The sequence below is a fragment of the Pectinophora gossypiella genome, chromosome 13 (assembly GCF_024362695.1).
Source record: "Pectinophora gossypiella chromosome 13, ilPecGoss1.1, whole genome shotgun sequence".
Classification (NCBI taxonomy): Eukaryota; Metazoa; Arthropoda; class Insecta; order Lepidoptera; family Gelechiidae; genus Pectinophora; species Pectinophora gossypiella.
The window spans coordinates 12,400,319-12,420,096 of NC_065416.1; the positions used below are offsets into that span (position 1 = coordinate 12,400,319).

The window sequence follows — 19,778 nt, forward strand, 5'->3', positions numbered from 1 at the left end:
AATTCTTTCAACCAACATCATAAAATTCAAATAGCACATAAATAATAATGAATAACATTGCCCGAAGAGTGAGTAAACGAGATAGCAACAGGATCTGTGGAACAGAGACAACAGTATCAGCAGGCAGCCCCACAGCCAACAGCATGAACAGAAAGCCCACAAGGAACAGTATCAGCAGGCCGCCCCACAGCCAGCAATAAAAGCAGTAATGCAACCAGTCATGATCAGCAGTGCCATAACCAGCAGTACCAGCAGCCCTACAGCCAGCAGTAGTAGCAGAGCTACAACCAGATGTATTAGCAGTCTCACAGCCATTAGTATCAACAATGGCCCAGGCAGCAAGGCCGTTTAAGAATAGTACCTCATGAGGAGGAAGAATTCCCTATAAAGTTATAATGGGAAAATTTGCACAAGCAAATATACCTACCTTTATGATATTTACTTTTTCAAAATTCTGGTAAAATTAATTCCGAATGTCTATCACTAAAAGTTTTAGCATTATCATTAAGACATGGGATTCAAATCCTGTCTTTGTTAATCAGGAATAACAATACTAATCTCAGTATAAATTGAGGTACCTACCTGATAATATTATAACTTCAATGAAAATTTCCTTCAAGTATTACATTCGAAATTGTAAAATATTGATACCTAGTTCGGTTAGATAGAATAGTTGCCCTTTTTATTATTAACTCATAGGTGAAAAGGAAGGAAAAATAGTTCATTATTAACATATAACTTACATCACCATTAGCGTTTTCTCTAAATTATGTTGTTGTAGATTTATTATGTTGTTGCTGATCAGCCCAAAACACAGTTTACAATTAATATAAAAATTACAACAATAATGTCCCTCCACTTAATCAATCGGAACCAAACTGCAGTGGAGAAGTAACAATAATATTTTCATGATAAATATATGTTTAGCCTATTTTTCCAGTAAATAATAGGACGTTACTATTACTGTCCTAAAAACAAATTCAATAATTATTACACTAAAGAGATAGCTGCGTAAACAATGTTATGTGTGTTAATGTGTTGTGTGTACGTTGTTCTATCATCTGATTGGTGGGTGAAAGGTTGCATAGAGGAATAGGAAAAAATTCCACAACAAGTTTTATTTATTATTACCACATAAAAAATTATACTAAATGTTATTACCAAGCCCATATGGTCGATATTAGGTAATACACAATAACGTGGGCTCAGGTAATCTATTTTAATAAAAACAAAATCTTAATTATTCCGAAGATAATTATCACACAAGTACATAATGTAAATGCACTTCCCCTCTTTATACTTTCAGCCTCATTTAACAATATCTTATAATAAAGAGGAAAGTTTAGTTCAGTGGTTCTGAATATTTTAATGAAAAAGGTCATTTGAATAAATGTATCGAAATTCTTACTTGCACTTATATTTGTATTTTTTCTAATCAATTTGACATGTTGTCTTAGGATTCATTTAACTACTCAATGTCGACAACAATTGCCAACTTAGCACAGGATGTTACAATCAATCTTGTGTCTGGGTGCCCTCGTCATTACCCGTTCTTCTTTATGTATTTCTTCTTCTTTTATGTATGTAAACAAATAATGTGTAACTTTGATAATTATTGTAGCCCTTGGTGTGCCAATGAAAAATGAGTGTTATACTATATGATGAAGTCTCACAGTCCTTTCGACTATAACTATCGTTGTTGTTCAAGAGCTTCGGAAATGTGCTCTATGGTGAGGTCCCTGTGAGGCTCTTATAGCCAATCTTGATGTTGAGCTCCATCAGAAATTTGTTCTTGTGTAGTTATTTTGTTGTGAAATTGATAGTAATGTGAAATAGGTATTTAATGTACTTGCTCAACTTCAACTTTATTATTTAGAACTATGTATCTATTCTAGTACAGTATAGTATAACCATATATAACATACATAATATCGATTCCATTCTTGAGAACTGGTGAAACTTGTTTAGCGAACAGTTATTATTCTTATTGTTTTTTACATGATAATATCAAAACGTTTGGTGGAACGCCGCGCTGAGTTTATCAGGAGACGGCTGTGCCTCTGACTGCCTTTATTGGGATTAAAGTCATGGGCAGCTTAATTAGCTTTTGTGATAACAATGTATGTACTTTATTCATTAATGAATAATCATATTATTGGTACTCGTTTCAATTTAAATGTTTCATTCCCAACTAAACTTTGAACATCTACACTGTTAAAAACCTCTCGAACAAGGAGCGAGTATAATTATGAGATTAAACGAACTTACCTGTAAGTGAAGTTCTATCTCAATTATACGAAGCTCCTTGTTCGAGAGGACTCCCTCCCTTCAATTTTAATATCCCGCCCTAAAGCTTCCACAGGTGATGGAGTTGTCCATGAAACATGCTTTAAACATAATGACATTAGTTGACAGGTGCGCTCGGAAGCGGGAAACTAACTTTTTTTTTTAGCTTTGGATATGAGCTTTGAAAATTGTGACGATGCTGGAGCATAAGACGTAGACTACACTGTTAAAAACCTCTCGAACAAGGAGCTTCGTATAATTGAGATAGAACTTCACTTACAGGTAAGTTCGTTTAATCTCATAATTATTCCTTATTCTATGGTATACGAGTATGATTCCAAGTTCAAGAAGGATGATAATAACCGTAGATATAGTTTTTGGCCGTGATAGACCAGTTTTAAGAACCTTCACTTTGAGGTCGCAGGTGGGAATCCAGCACAGGCCTAAACCTATGATTGTAGAATTTGTTTTCGAGTTCATGTTTGGATCATAAATGATTATCACGTGCTCAGCGGTGAACGAAAACATCGTGAGGAAACCCATACATTCCTGTGTTGGGCTGGTTTTCCCTTCGCAGGTTGGAAGGTCAGACAGGCAGTTGTTTCTGTAAAAAACCGGACCAGGTAAATCTTTAGGTTAGGTAAGCGGACCCTGTGAAAAACGTGATAATGCTAAGGAGATGATACTGTTTCGTGGTCAAGTTTCTGTATTGCTTCCTTTCACTCTTATTCTACTATTTCAAAATGATCAATTATTATATAGTAAGTAGGTAGTCTAGGTAGGTACCTGAAGTTTTTAAATAATGTGGCAACATTTAAAGTTATATTTACTTGCTGCTTCTTCTTCTTTCGTGTGGGTTGTAAGGTGGATTACCAACCCCCCTACCCTGGTGTCAGGGTTATTATTGAGCCACCATAGGCCCCTGACATGACTCATAACGACTACGTACTTACATCAGTATGTAGTAATCGGGACCAACGGCTTAACGTGTCTAAACTTGCTGCTGATCGTACTAACATTTTTCACAAATGTTATTTTAATTTATGAAAGACAATTTTGGCACGAAAGGGACATGCATTATTCATATACGAATTTGATGAATTTAGAGACAATCTCAGCCTGTATCCAAGTGCTGGGTATACGCCTCCTCTCTTTCACGCCATCCTTTCCGTTTCTGTGCAAGTCTCATCCATTGCTTTCCGGCGTACCTCACAATATCAACCCACCATCGGGTTGATGATCTGCCTCGATAACGCATGTACAATCATGAGCAATCATGTACCCACTTTAGAACCCGGTCGCACTATCATATCGAGGGTTGAAAGGCAAATGGGTTTAAGCGACATTTTGGGCGAAATTGACTTATATATATATATTCGGAATCAGCGAATTTTTCCGCGTCGACTGATCTTGGTTTCAGATCAATCGAAGCTACTTTTTGGCGCTTCAACCAATTAGCACTTTGGGTACATTTTTAAAAACCCGTGCTTTAACCGACAAAAAAATGCACAAAATTCTGGGCGGGTGGCATATCAGTCGTATTCCGGGATATGAGACGGTCACATAAGCTGTTATGTCTTTTCATTTTCATGATTCGAAGTCTGTTAAAGCGTTTTCCCTGACAGTGTTTTGTTATAGATAAGTCGGTTAAATCATTTGTCCTTAGACAAAACGAAAATAGATTTGGCGCTTAAATCTTTTTGCTTTAATCTAGATTTTATAAATATTGTCGCTTCAACCGTTTTGCCTTCGACAGTTTATAAGTAAAATTGGCACTTGAACTGTTTTGCCTTTACCGAAAATATTCATAGAATTTGACTTCAGCTATTTATGCTACATTTTTTTTATGATTTTTATCGTATAAGACAACTATAATTTTCTTTTGAAAGGACTTAAAACGTTTTTCCAAAACCAAAAAGAAATAATGTTTACATTTCAGTCATCGCAAGTTTGTATGAAACCTTGTGCCCGCATCACTTCAACATATCAAAATAAGTATGGGCAAGTCCTGGTTGGGCGGTTCACACAGCTAAAAATTACGATTGGGAAGACCGGGAGTGTGCGTGTCATCATGTCACCCAAGCCGTATCCGTTGATGGTGACTTCTATTTGTGTCTATCCCGAGTCATTGTTGTGGTAGGCTTTGATGTGGCTAGCGGAACCGAACTTTGAATTGAAGATCAGTCACATGGCATACAATCAAGCTGGCCAGCAGAGTTTACCGTGTAATTGTAGGAAGGTTTCCGTTGAGTTTTCCGTATTTGGCGTCTTGGACTAAGATTTTCGAGGACCATATCACGCTCCATTCCAGGTTCAGACACGCTCATCCCAACTCTCAGTTGGCATGTCGAAAGCCACATGGTTGCGCTTGATTACGTCTTTGTACCGCAGGTCTTGTCCACTTTGTTTACATTTCCTTCTAGACACCTCGAAATAGAAAGCCTTTCTGTCACCTATTCGCATGACGTGACCGCACCATCATAGGTGATGTTTTATGATGTGAGCTTCTATTCCGAATATGCCAGAACGACTTAATACTTTTGTTATTGGAAAACCATCTTGCCGCTTTATGCGAAGGATGGACCTTAGACATTTAAAGTGTTACGTATCAAGTACGCCGCTGAGACTTTGTACACTAATATTTTAAGTTTTCCAAAGGCTGCCACCGTATCTATTATCCGGGCTGGCAACTCCGATGACTTTGGAGTTATTTCATATTTTAGCGCAGCGCCCTTTAAAGCAACATTAGAAGAAGCTACATCCTCGGACCATCCTCTGGATGGTTATTTTAAGAGGGTCTTGCGGATGCATTAAGAATTTCTTATAAATGTCACAAAACTATGAATATTCTGGTGTGTGACTCAATTGAATTGGCCATTCCTCCGCAAGTTTGGTTAACTGACGCATAGATGTGAGACGTGAGATCAAAAATGATCTTATTCATTTTAGCCTTAATTTCAATTAAGCTATAAATAACAATTCCACAGAGCATCCCACTTATGCGTGATACAGAAGCGATATATAAGGAAAATAGACTAGGAACCATGGCTCCATGTGTTATGATACAGCCTTGTTTCGCGCCGTAGGTAACGACGAATAGCTCTGAAAAGTTACTTCTAAATCAAACTGTCGTCATCATGTCGTCATGATATTGTCGTATCAGGATAAGTTATAACTTTGCAACACAATCTGTTTCCTTTAGAGCAATCCACAAGCCGCGTGACGCCTCACGCAGCACATAACAAAGGCCGATGTTGTTCAAGCCTTTTTGCCTGAATCTGTTTAATAACAAAACCGTACCCCCATATCTCTGTCCGGACAAAATCATCAATGGGTTTCCGGGAGTACCATTTCTGCATCACGGGATAGAATAACGTTCAGGCTAAAATTTAATATCGATCGCCATCGACTCGCAAAGAAGAAGAAGGCTAAAATCATTCCAGCAGCTGACTCCCATATCTTCAGGATGAGTTTGTAAAACAAGTTATTAATGTGTAGGCATATTATACAGTTCAGATGGTATTTTTGATGTGTTGGTATTCGCCATCCTTCTTAGCACGGTAAGAAGTTCTTCAAAGGTCAGGGGTGCCGCTAGATCTTAAGCGAAACCCCCGAGCTTGTTGTAACAAACTAGACCGATTTGTTGTAACAAACAAGTCAGTGGTATTACTATTGGGATTTAAAACATCGTTAAAATGTGCCCAAAGCGCTGCTAATAAGTTTTTTGATCAGTGAGGCGTTGGGTCTTTTCCTTGTTGTAGATGGAAACTCTCTTCAAAGTTTGTAGCCGAAAACAGTCTTGAAGCTGTCGAAATATAGAGCTGAATTTCACAAGCTTATTCCACCCGGCATTTGTTTTTAAAACATATGGTGACAGAAAAGCCCGCCTGTAATTCCCCACGAGCTGATTTTCACGTTGGAACCATCGCACCAATCTTAGTTTTGCGGTCTGGTTTACCAACCAATAACTTTGGTAGAGCAGAGCACAGCTATGAAAATGCTCGGCAAAACAACACCATCTATTTATTATTATTATCATCTATATTATCTCATCGACAGATGTGTCTGCTGCGATGTCCGACGTATCTCGGCTCTAAAAGCATGATCGAGATCTGTTATTGTTTGTCGCGGAATAACTTTACACAAACCAACTTCGACGGTATCTTATGGCCAGCTGGACGTGGAGGTCTTAGGCGCAAATGTAGCAGAAATTTTGATCAAACAAGTCGCTGATCAGTCCACCCCTGGCTGCCTCTTAGTATGAGAGCAATCAGTACTTCACTGAAGTCTCTCCTAGTACCGCATACCATCTAGTAGGAGCCAGTGCTTGGAACTTGCATACAGTCACGTGGTCTTAATTTTTTCAGTAAATCGGAAACAGGTTGTGATAGTGAGATTAAACTTAACACAGAGTATAAGCATATTAAGATTTTTCAAAAGCTATTTGTTTCTTTTATTGCCCGCATTCAGTTGGTGACAGTCATCTGTCATCCGCCATCATACGCTGTTTACCATTTGCTTGAAAAGTCGAATTAAGCATATGTAACAATCTGTATGGTTATAGTCTAGATCCTGTTTCTTAATGAATTCGATTTACTCATTATATCCGCCGTGATTTTTCCTAATATTGTAAGGTACAAAGATCTATAAATGCCTTGCCCGAATAAAATCTCTCCCAGGAAAAACGGCTTAAGGGCCGACTTTATTTCCGATCTTACTAATATTTGGATTTCATACAATTGAAATTAGTAGCGGATGGTCACTTAAGATATTTTCCTTCCCTGTCATACCACCTTTTATGGAGTTTAAGCTGCTTTGCCTCTAGGCTTCTTTTTTTTAAGAAGTCGTTTAACTCATTTAGCTTTAGTCAAAGTAATAAGTGAAAGGTTTCTTAAAGCATTTTGCTTTTAGCCAATATTTGGCTCTAGTGGATATCAACCGTTTTTCCTTCAACTGTAATTTAGTTCAATTGAGGCATTTTGTATTAAGCGACTTCTAAAATCTATAACTGATGTGTTTTTCGAACCAAATAAATACAGAATTGTGCAACGTTTAATTTAAAATCATACTTAGCATTTTGAACACTTTTGATTCAGTAGTTTTTTTTATATGATTTTTTTTCGAAAAAATAAAACTTTAAATGGCTCTCCTGTAAAGTTCACAAAATGTCGCTTAAACCCATTTGCCTTTCAACCCTCGATATTTGACATTTAATGAGACTTACGGTTTAATTTGTCAAAAAAGTCAATATGACATGGTTTCAAAGTGTATTAGTACTCGTGACCGTACCATCCCTTGGGCACCATTCAGACAATGCGCCTAGAATTTATTGTAAAATTGTTCCGATACTTATACGTATATTATTATATTATTATTCGTTTATTTCTTTTTTTTGTTTCTTGTTTTTTCATTCAATGTTTATTTTTGTTGTATTAGTTTGTTGTTTTCTCGTCGTACAGCGCATTGGGTTATACTGTAATGTTGTATGTACCTTAATAAATAAATAAATTATGTAGCCTTTCCTTAATTGAGATGGTCAGGTAGGGAATGCCTTCCTAGGTAGAGTAGCGATAAAAAAGAAATCGCTAACAAGAAAAGAAATTTAATGGGAAAATGTTAAAATAAGGAAAATAGTTATAATTTAACATTAATCATCAAATAAAGAATATAGAATATGAAACGTAAAAAAAGTTATCGAACCTCACCTACCTCCGCTGATCAACGAAAGTTTTAAAGGTTATGCCAAAAGGAATACCAAAACTAAAACAGTACCGCGGTGGGCTTTAATAATTTTGAGAGAAGCTAATCTACAATAAGGAAATAGGTAATCTACAATAAGGAAATAGGTAATCTACAATAAGGAAATAGGTTATCTACAATAAGGAAATAGGTAATCTACAATAAGGTCAATAAAAGAAGGTATTTTCCTTCATAATTGGTGTAGTCAAGAGGTATATCCAAGCATTATGAACAAAATAGGTACCTACCCACGCTTCGCCAAGCTTTCTGATCGACCAACGGAAACGTGATGAATAAAAAAATAAATTATGATGATTCCGGGGTGTTAGAAATTTTCTAATTTACAAAACAAGATTCGACCTTAGCTGTTTTCTATGAAAATTTTGACAGACTAATCTTGGTGTATGCTTAGGTTTTAATTTTCAGCCTTCTCTGGCATTCGCGGCAAATCACGAAAAAAACCTGCCTACCCTGGATATGCTCAAGTTAGTCCAAGTTTAACAAACATTTCCACCACCTTAATTTAATTCAGTCGAGGCACAAATGTCCGAGATTCAGTGCACTCGGCAATAATGCACCAACTCGCATGTGCGGTTGGCTTAGCCGGGAATTTTGTGACGGCATTAGGTAAAGTTAGCGCATAATGGAACGACATTCTGAACTTTGAGATGTCATTTTGTCGTTAAAATATGAGAGCTTAAGGAAAAGTTAAACGGTAAGTACTTTGTTTCCTGAGATATTTCAATTTATTTCGTAATCTATTTCCTGACATGCATAATATATTATGTCGTGGCCAGATCTTAGAATTGATCATTTCATGATGTGATCGAAATGAATAAACTAATCTCAGCTGTGACTGCCCTCAAGCTCATGCTCAAGTCCCTGTTTTTATATAAGAATTGTCACATTGAAATGGTTACATTTCATGAAATAGCCAACTTAAGTTGACCATATATCTTTTGAACGCCATTTTTTAATGATATTTCAATCAACGTTTGGCCATATCGTTAATGTAGTCGGTGTCCATGCTATGTCGTGTAATAAAAATGCGAATAGTCGATTAATTTCTTAGGTTCAAAATTATTCACGTAATCGATACTATCGATATGGAAAATTGTACAATTAAATTGATTCATTCATATATTATAACATCAATCAAGTTTTAAATTAATCGACACCAGCGCCACTACCGGTGGATAATGCAACTAATTTGACGATATGATGGCCAACATTTGGCCATATTATGAAGTACTCATGCATTTAGTTGCTCATATCGTTAAACGTTGTGTGTTCATTGATCTGGCCAAACTACATCATGATGTGCCATTTCATGAAATGATCGTGCACATCATGAAATGATCAATTCTAAAATCTGGCCACGACATATAAACCGATTACAAAAAGTTCGGCGTTCATACCTCATGAACTAAGTACATACCTACTTAAGGTGGTATTAATAAACTAATCTCAGCTGACACTGCCCTCAAGATCATGCTCAAGTCCCTGTTTTTATTATAAGAACTGTTACATTGACATGATCTTGAGGGCAGTCTCGAATCTGAGATACTTACTAATACCACCATTACTTCATTTTGCGATGGGTGTCCCTCTGAGTACCCCAATTGGGATATAGTCGTGAGGTTATGTTATATTATCAAAAGAACATATGCTAAAATAATCGTACCATAATATTATTTTACCCAGATTAATTCACTTTATGATTCTATGTAGTAGCAGAACAGAATACTAGTACCTAGTAGGTAAATACGCAGATAAGATTTGCATATTTGAACAAGCCGTCGTTTACAGTAACATGAAGCGAAAGTGCTTTTAAATTTTATGCAGAAAAAGTAAATGAAACACAATTTGTGGGCTGTCGTAAAAGTGCGCTTTTAAACGTTCAAGTTACTATTGCAGAGAAAAATGTTTAAAGTAGTATTTTAGATACGGACTATGGGTACATATAGGTACATAATAGACTTACCCTTGATTATTTTTGGGGGGTAAAAAAACGGCACATAGAAGCAATTCATCCAAAAACGCAATATTGCTATTTGACATAATTACATTGCGCACTTACTTTTATATGCGCAAATATCAACTTGCAATATTCTGTTTTAGCGGAATTGCTTCGATGTGGCCTTTTAACCCCCCTGTTCACTGACAAGTCGTCAGATTAAAAGAGATGTAAAATTTGTTTTTTTCCCCAAGATAAAATTACCAATTTACCAAAACAGCAGGCTCGACCCTTATAATATGTAGATCGCGATACGACTCGCCACCTATCACGTTGGTCTAACAGAAAGCTCGGTGAGGGGTCGTACTATACTATACTTAGTTCATCTTGCGATGGATATGTCTCTGACTGATCTAATTAGGATATAGTGTTTGTTGAAATTGCAATTGATTTAATGTACTTAATTTACTGCATGGTTTGAATATTGAAAGGATTTGTTTTCCTAATAGCGGTTGAACTTTCTAATAGCCTAAGATGTGCTTGATAGCATTCTACAAATGGGGACTTAAACTTCTCATTTAAAAATACATAATTTATCTTCGTAGAAAGTGGCAACCTTTATTCAGCCTCAAGTCTAGATAGAAATTTACATAATAGTGAAATTGTGCATTTTGCGTTGAATAAAACATGAATTCAACTTTTCTTGAGATACACTCGTTTCATTTTATTTCAGAAGTGGTAAGTGTTATGTAATATTTATTTAGGTATCTGGTATGGTACGTGACAACTTCATTTTTTATTATCTTTATTGATATAATTAGTCCGACCTCGTACGACTCAGCTTAGACCAGAGGGGTTAAAAAGGCCACATCGAAGCAATTCATCTAAAATAACAATATTGCAATTTGACATTTGCGCACATAAAAGTAAGTGTGCAATGTAAACAAATGTCAAAAAGCAATATTGCTTTTTTAGATGAATTGCTGCAATGTGGCGTTTTTAACCCGCCAGATTACTTCTGTGGCTGCATACGTAGGTAACGTGTTTTTATCCGAACTGGACGGGACAGGGATGGAACATTCTAGTCATTCTCGTAGGTGCGTTCCTTTTCAGTAATATAATGTCATCCTTAGTTCGGCAACGGTGACTGCTACGAGTAGATATTACGCAGTTAAGCTTCGATGGTTGACATGACTAATATACTCTATTTTAGCTGTAAGGCCAGGCGCGCACTACGAGTTTTTCGCCGCGCGGCAGAAAGCAGCGGCATAATGTCCCACTGTAATACTGCGCCGCTGCGGTGGCTCTGCCGTCAAGTGCGCGCAATACAATTTAAAACTTTTTGGTACAGTATTACAGTGCGACATTGTCTCAGGCCTAAATAACCGCCAGCAATACGCCCACGTAAGGGAACCGTTTACATAATTTCAAATCCTTTTCAGTATATGCATGACGCATGTATGTATATTCATATACATTTTCTAACAAACTAAGTATATTTCTGAAATTTCCCGCCCTTTTTCCAGGTGGACACGTCACGTGTTTTAGATCTTAAATTGTTAAAGCTCTGCTGCCGTCTAGGTTAGATTCACATTTAGATAGTATTTATTAAGTAATAAGGTTTATTCTTTGTGCTATATTTTAATTTTGGAATGATTCAAAACAATCAAATTCAATCAATTGAAAGGCGAAGTCGGTATATCAAAATATAGATACAAAGAATTTATAAAAAAAAGCATCATGAAGGGGAAGATGTAAGCGAAGTGGGGAAGGGGAAGACCTTAAAGAGCTTGCAGAGAAGGTGGTCGTCCGTAATAAATTCTAGAATTAGGTATGTGTAGAAAAAAGACAGATAGAACGGTAAAGATAAATAGGTCTGATTTATGGATGATAGATTCTATTTTGTGTAGAATGCACTGTTAAATAAATAAATAGAAAATTGTACATTGTCAAGAGAGTGCTACTTAAAAATATAAGGCAAACTTACTTCCTCTCCAGCACCTGGTACTCAATGCTGTCCTCTTTGATGTCTTTGTGCAGCGGAATGAGGGAGGGCACCAAGTTCAGCGTGTTGTCCAGAAGATCTCGGCCCAGGATCATGTGGGATATGTACCTGTGCGAATGAGAAGGATATTGAAGTTTATCCTTCCTTTTCTAAAGAAAGACTACTGTACTGCTTTCTGTAGTTAACAGCCTCAGTAGTCGTAGATTGATACGTAATTAAGTAAGTAGTCGTTACTAAGGTTAGCGTAGTCGTTTTCTCTTCGGGTTGGAAGGTTGGACTTTTAGTCGTTACTCGAAAATCCAAACCTCTCAATACCTTCGGGTTTGGTAAGTGGACTCTAATAATAATAAAGCTAATGCAGCCGGGACCAACGGCTTAACATGCCTTCCGAAGCACGGAGGAGCTCGAGATGAAAACTTTTTTTTTGTGGTCACCCATCCTATGACCGGCCTTTGCGAATGTTGCTTAACTTCAACAATCGCAGACCGAGCGCATTAACTGCTGCGCCACCGAGCTCCTCGTATAAACCTCCTCATATAAACAACATTTCTACTAAAAATGTTTGTAATGTTTGTCAGTGTAGTGATCACATGACATGTCGTAGGCACGTTATCGATTTCAATTCAACAATCAGTAAGAAAATGTTTACTGTCGAGTTTGATTTTGCGAAAAGGTTTACTGTCGAGTTTGGTTTTGCGAAAATGTTTACGGACGAGTTTGATTTTGCCAAAGTTCAGTGACCGTTTCCCAAATTCAGTAAGTACATAACAACATTAGTACGACCTTGCTACGTCTGATATTAAGTAAATATTTACCTCTGGTGAGCCCGAGGGTGCAGGTAACCTGTGGCGAAGTAGTTGATACCTAGTACGGAGGCTATGCCCTTACATTCTATACTTCGAAGCAGGTTCTTGAAGCCCACAAGGTACCTGTAACAAGACACAGTTTATTTAATACAGAAGACAAAGAGGGACTCACATTCAGGCGTCTTATCTAATCTTCTTAATTAGCCTACTTCATCCCACTGCTGGGCAAAGGCTAGATCTTAAATAAATAGATCTAAATCTTTAATAAATAAATAAATCTTTTTCTCTTCTCGAGTCTGCGCAGTCTTCGGCTAACCTCTCCGATAAGCGTTGAGGTTATAAGTATTATATACGACGAATGTTTTTAATTTACTTTTTTGCAAGACATTTGTGAACTTTTAGTAAAAGATTTACTTACTTATCTACAGTTTCAATGTTTTTTTTATATATGTGATAGTCATTAAGTACGTTAGTCAGTAATTCGCTTAATTGTCAATAATAAAATTTAAGTCCTTGGAATGTTGGATACCAAATTAAGGGTAACACTCATGTAACACTTATGTCATCAAACGGCTAGCAATGGCGGCTTTTCATAGGATTGAGCATACCATGTACGAGTATTAAAACGGAAACAATCCAAATACAAGAACGCGTTTTAAGAATTTATTCGTTCTCAGTTCAACAAGGAGAAAAAGACTTTGTGTGATCAATCACAGAATGTTCGTCTACGCAAAATTCTTATTATAAAGAGATATAAAGAGATAGATATAGGTACTTCCGAAACGTTTTCTCGAGAATGTGGGTAACTGGGGAATTTGTGTTCAACAACTTAAGATACGAAGTTTACATAAACACACACATACACAGATAGATGTGGGATGTATGAAGAAGAGGTAGAAGAGTAAGATAATATAAGATGAACGAGTAAGAGAGAGAGAGAGAGTACGTGAAACAGAGACCAGACAGTTTGTGAAAAAGGAAGGATATGAGTGAAGACGTATTCGGTTGAACAGAGTGGAAGAGCGAGAGGTATGAGAAGGAAAGAGACAGAAGAAGAATGGAAGACGACGTGGTCGCTGAAGGCTTTTTTCTTTTTCTCTGGTTCGAATATTATATTCTGTGCTGTTAAAACACTTAAGATAATATAGTGGGTTATTTAGACAGTTCAGGGTTTATTTTCCCGCTCTCTCCCACATAGATACGGATATAAGTATCCTTTATTTGGTTAAGTGATCAGTCAGTGTCCCATAAGATGGTCAATTATATCCCTATGGACATAAATCCTTGGTCGCCTACAAATATTAAACACATTTTAGAGAACCCCCCCCCTGTTGACAATTGCGACATAAAAATACCTTTTAAAAAAAGTTATAAAAAAATTGTGTTCTTTACTTTTTAAAATAATTTTATATTCATCGATCTATCTCTTAATGTCGGACGTGTTTGTAACCTTTGTAATTACCAACTAAAACTGAATTATATGCGAAGTGGCAAAACAATCATAAATATAAAGAATAGGTCTAACACTACTACTTATATAAAAACAACGAACGGAAAAGTATAAGAAAACAGCAAAACAGTTTTTAACATAACTGTACTATAACATCAAAACTTGCTCGACGTAGAGGGAAAATAAGGCCACTTGCCGTAAAGAGACTCGCCGTAGCGAGGGTCGCCGTTCGTAGAGTCGTTGTCAACGCTACAATTCGTTTCTTTACTACAGTCTACGAGTGGTGAAATAATCAATCCACACATTTTAACACCCGACACTAGCATCTTTCGAGCGTCGTCGCCAGCGTAGGCGCAACGTCGACGACGACGCTCGAAAGACGCTAGTGCGGGGGGTCTCTAATAATTGTCAGTTTTAATAAATTCCCGCAAAGTAATGTCCGATTCTATTAAGATAACAATCCGTATCATGAGAGAAGGATTAGCGTCAGAGGGGTGCCCCAGATGTCAGATTTTGCCAAAACATTTTGCAATACAGAAATTTTACTACGTCGACCGCGTAAAGGCAAATATTTTTTTAAGGAAAAATATTCATAAATGGCTTTAGGATTTAGAATCCAATCTAATGGAGGAAAATGAAAATAAAGGGCTTTAACGAAAAACGGATTTAAATATCCTTTTTACTCATAAAATAGACTTTCAAAAAATGTATAAGTAATAAGTATGACAAATTATTATAGGTATGTTTTGTATAAGTACTGTAAAACGCATAGACTTATATTTTTTTGTGTGTGTGACATCGTAACTAATACTGAGGGGGATGATTCAACTCATTATTTGAGCTGTTAAATTCAAGTGTAAATCAAATATTGAAACACACGTGCATAAACTAACGCCTGTTTTAGGAAAGTAGAGACTAAGTATAATATAATTCCATTTGCTTCGATCATGATATACTTATACTTCTCTTTTATGATTTATATGATTTGATTTATTTGTACTCTGTATTCATGATTGTTGTTATCTAAGTGTATTCAATGTGTGTTTTAGTAACATAACATAAAACATAAATAGTTTATATACGCCCCACTGCTGGGCATAGACCTCTCTTTCAACTGGAGGGAGTAATGACGTCACAGGACAGTATTTCCATACAAACTCCAAAGAAAACTTTAGTTTTGACGTTTCGTAAAAAGTATCTCATTTCACTGGGTTGTCAAGAAGCTTATTGTCCCAAATCCAACTGCAACCGAGGTCCTCTGATCGTGTGACCCAGTATGTCCCTAGTTATTGCCGCCGTACTGTTACTCCATCACGCTGCTCCACTGCGGGTTGGTGGAGACGTCTGTGGTAGTAGCCCGGGACCAATAGGCTTAACGTGCCTTCCGAAGCACGGAATCATCCGACATAGGGTTTAAGTAAGCAACAGATTATTAACTAGGTTACCTACTATAATAACTTCATAATTTCCTTCTATTCTATACAAGATTTACTACCAATTCCCACACGTATCTCCCTTGAATAGATTATAGAGTAGCTTGCAATTAATAAGAGGTTTATTACTCGTGCTAGATACCAGAGTTAAATGACGTCACTTGAAGACGTCTTGAATAGTAAGACTTGTTACGTCATAGTTCCAGCAGTTGAAAGGTCAGAAAAATGTGTAGAAGGTAATAAATAATCATATATTTTTGTTATATTTTTTATGCAATGTAAAATCTTTTTAACATCTAGATACAGCAGCCCGCCAGCCAGCCGTATTCGGCCATGGCGACAAGTCTTCAATCTAGGAACGCCTAATCAAATCAAATCAAATTCTTTATTCAGGCAACTAGGCCCACACATTGCATTACATTACATTAAATAAAATAAAATACAAATAAAATAAATTAACATAAAATGGTTAGTAACTCGAACTGTCACCAATGTTAAAATTTTCATTGCAAGAAAGGTGATGAGTTGGCATGCAGTCTCATCCACCTCTCCAGCATCGGCGAGTCCCACCGCTCAGACAATGCGCCCAGGATACCGTTAGTGCTGCTACGAAACCGGTTTAGCAGCGAGGCGCTCCGCTTCCGGATGATCGCATAGAAATCATCGGTTTGCGCCTGCGCGAATATCGCCGAAGCGCTGCAGAATCGCGGCAACCCCACCAGCCTCCTGAACGCATTGTTATACTGCACGCGCAGGGCAGGGCGCCTAAGATGCGCTCTTATATGGCTGACGTAACCGATCTTAGCAGTGAACGTACGGTCACATTCACTGCACGTCAGCACACCTCCTGATATAATTATTAGTTATGGCCGCAGATGGTCGGGCCTTCAGCTCGTCGCGTTTCGAATCAAGCTCTTCCCGACGTTTCTGTTCAAAGCCATACACCTTGGAGTTCACAGTATCTGTCAAATCATTAGGCTTGGTAATCAGACTGTGAAATCAGTTCAACGCTAGGGAGATGATGGTGACTAGAGAAGAAATAAATAAATCTAATGTGTTCTAAATTGTAATACAGAAGCGCAGTAGACTAAAAGATTGACAAGATTTTTATTGTAGATTTGCCGCAGATGGCATTAACTACTGGGCCGGACAAATAGGGAGCGCTGAGGGAGTTAGGCGCGAACCTCAACTTAGATTGTCGTCTGACGGGATCATATTGAAAAATTCTTTCAATCTTCTAAAAAAAAAAAAAAAAACAAAATCACATTAAACATCATCATCATCATCATTCGCAGCAATCATTAAATTCTTTTTGTCTTCCGATTAATTCAATCGACTCTAGCGCGATAGCAGTTAGCGCCAAATGAGGGAAATAGACCACGCCAGCAGACATTTTGTTTGCATTGCGCACTTACTTTTATATGCGCAAATATCAAATTGCAATACTTATTGCTTTTTTTAGATGAATCGCTTCGATGTGGTTTTTTTAGACCCCTTTGTGGTTTATGTGTATTTGTATTGTATTGTATTGTATGTTAATGCACTTTCATCTGTGTGATAAACGTATTACGTTTAATCGAATTTTACGATGAATACTCAGCATGGTAAGTATATTCTAAATAAAATGTCTCCTAAAAGTTATCACCTTGTAAAAGTTTCCAAATTAAAAAAGCGTTTTATGATTCATTTGGTTTACGAGAGACGCGTAAAATATGTCCATAAAACACTTATACTGGACTGAAAAAGTTTTCACGACGAATACTTACATGTTTGTGTAAGTACCTGAAGTTTTCAGTAAATTGCGGTGTTTTTCTGCTTGGAATTGTAACTTTATAAATATACTTTATTGCACCAACATAAAAAGAAATAATTACAAAAGACTCTTAACTAAGTACATTGTTTTAAGTTTACGTGGTTATTATCATAATTAAAACACAATCCAATCCAATCTCATCAGTCATCCCGTGATCATTGCACTTGCAACAGTGTCGAAATATCGGGAGTCTCATAACCCTGATTTTAACTGGGTAAGAACCCGTTATTATAATATCGTCACTGGAAAGGCAAAATTACGTAAGCGCCAAAAGGCCATTTCGAGAAAAAGCCGTTTAAAGTTTCATTTTTTCGTTTTTTTATCATAACTTTTTACCCAATTATCCAATTTAGATGATGTCAATGTAAGGTTACATTGTTTTTTAATTTTCTATGTCCAGCAATACATATCATAACAGTTGGATTGCTATTTCAGGATATAGTGGCGCTTACGTAAAAATGACTTCAGTTTACAGTAAAGCAAATTTACTTAACCGCCATCTGGTTAAAATATTATTTGGAAGCAAAATTACTTACAGCTCTTACGACAATGCATACGAGAACGACAATATTTCTTTAAATATAATAATACTGTAATGTTGGCGGAGTAAAAGTTACTGTAACGACTTTTACACATCTGCTTTCATTATGTGAAAATTGCCTAAAATATGATCGATTGATTATGTCAGTTCACCAAAGATTCTTTAAAGTAAGTTTTTGTAATATCTTACATGGGTAAAAAGACGTAAGAGACAAATAATTATTCTTAATACCTCCTTAAATGACTTATTACTTCAATTGATTTATAAAAATAGCTATTAAAATACTGAAGTGCCAGAAATAAAGTTTCATAAAATATAAATAATAGCGTACAACCCGTTATCTGTTTGTAAAAGTTTCTTTTTAACACTTTCAAAGACAGAACGTGTACGGACGTTCCGATTCCAAGGTGTCATACTACCTATTATGAACCACCAATGACCCATGGTCTCTGTCCGTGAAAGGGTTAAACGGTTTTATTTAGCTAAACCCGTACGGTATATTTGTATCAAAATTAGATATTGCAATTTAAGTACTTTCCTGTTGTCAGATTGATCTGAAATTTGGTACGCACCTTTAATTCCGATGTCAATACAATATAATAAAATCAATAACATTATAAATCTAAGATGGCAGCCGGTACATAATGGGGGATTACATATTTTTCCAAACCCCCTCAATATGGGTATCAAATGAAATAGCTACACAAGTAGAATACTGTGATTATGTCAAAATTTAAAATCCAAGATGGCCGCCGTTCCAAAATAGCGGACTAGGTACATATTTTTCCACAACCCCCTCAATATGGGTATCAAATGATAGGACTACACTAGTAGAATACTGTCATTATGTCAAAATTTCAAATCCAAGATGGACGATATTACAAAATGACTGAAAGAAGGATGTTGCCCTTAATTTTGTCATTGGCATCCACCGTCCATAATATGCAGGGCAGCACAGTGGATCGCTGGGTAATGATGCCGCCGACGAACTGGCAAGGAGAAAATCAGACACCAGGGTATATGGACCCGAACCAATCCTGCCGATACCTTTCAGTCAGTTACGCTCGTGGGTACGGGACCATACCCAGCAACTACACAACGACAGATGGGCACAGCTGCCCACATGCAGACAGTCGAAGGATATCATGCCTATGATATCCAATTCACTCGCCGACTGCTTCGCTTAAACCGCAATGACCTCCGAATAGTAGTGGGCAGTATAACGGGTCACTGCCCACTCAACAAGCACCTATTTAACTTAGGGATAACGGACAGCCCACTTTGCAGAGGCTGTCTGGACGCAGAAGAAACTGCCCCCCATGTAATCCGGGAATGCACGGGAGTGTCAGCACAACGGGTAAAAATCCTCAAAGGAATGGGGTCGCTTCGCGAAGCCTGTGAAATCCCCAGGAGGCTTCTGAGCTTCTGGAAGGAGATAGGTTGGCTTACGTAGTCAACAATTACACGCATAATGGGCCACCTTAGAGTCTAAATGCGGAAAACAGAGCCCACTAACATAACATAACATATGCAGGGCAGCACAGTCGACCATGCAGTAGTATATTTGGGCTCAAAATTGTTTGAATTACGACAAGCATACGTGGCTCTAAGTCGAGTCAAGTCTCTGGAAGGGTCAAGTCTTTTTAATTCCCCAATAATTTCTAATTCCTCAATAATTCCCCTTATTGTTTTTCAGAGTATTTACCACGAAATTTAATACACTTTTCCATTCGCTCGAACCAGGTATT

General features: G+C 37.1%; 1 protein-coding gene across 1 annotated transcript in view; it reads right to left on the minus strand.

Moving 5' to 3' along the window:
- LOC126372150 (receptor-type guanylate cyclase Gyc76C) overlaps positions 1-19,778 on the minus strand; it is a 91,392-nt gene that overhangs the window by 20,848 nt on the left and 50,766 nt on the right. The window contains exons 4-5 of the mRNA XM_050017767.1: positions 12,803-12,916; positions 11,970-12,095 (exon numbers count right to left, since the gene is read on the minus strand). Coding sequence (XP_049873724.1) covers positions 11,970-12,095; positions 12,803-12,916 — 240 coding nt within the window. The remainder of the gene's footprint in view (positions 1-11,969; positions 12,096-12,802; positions 12,917-19,778) is intronic.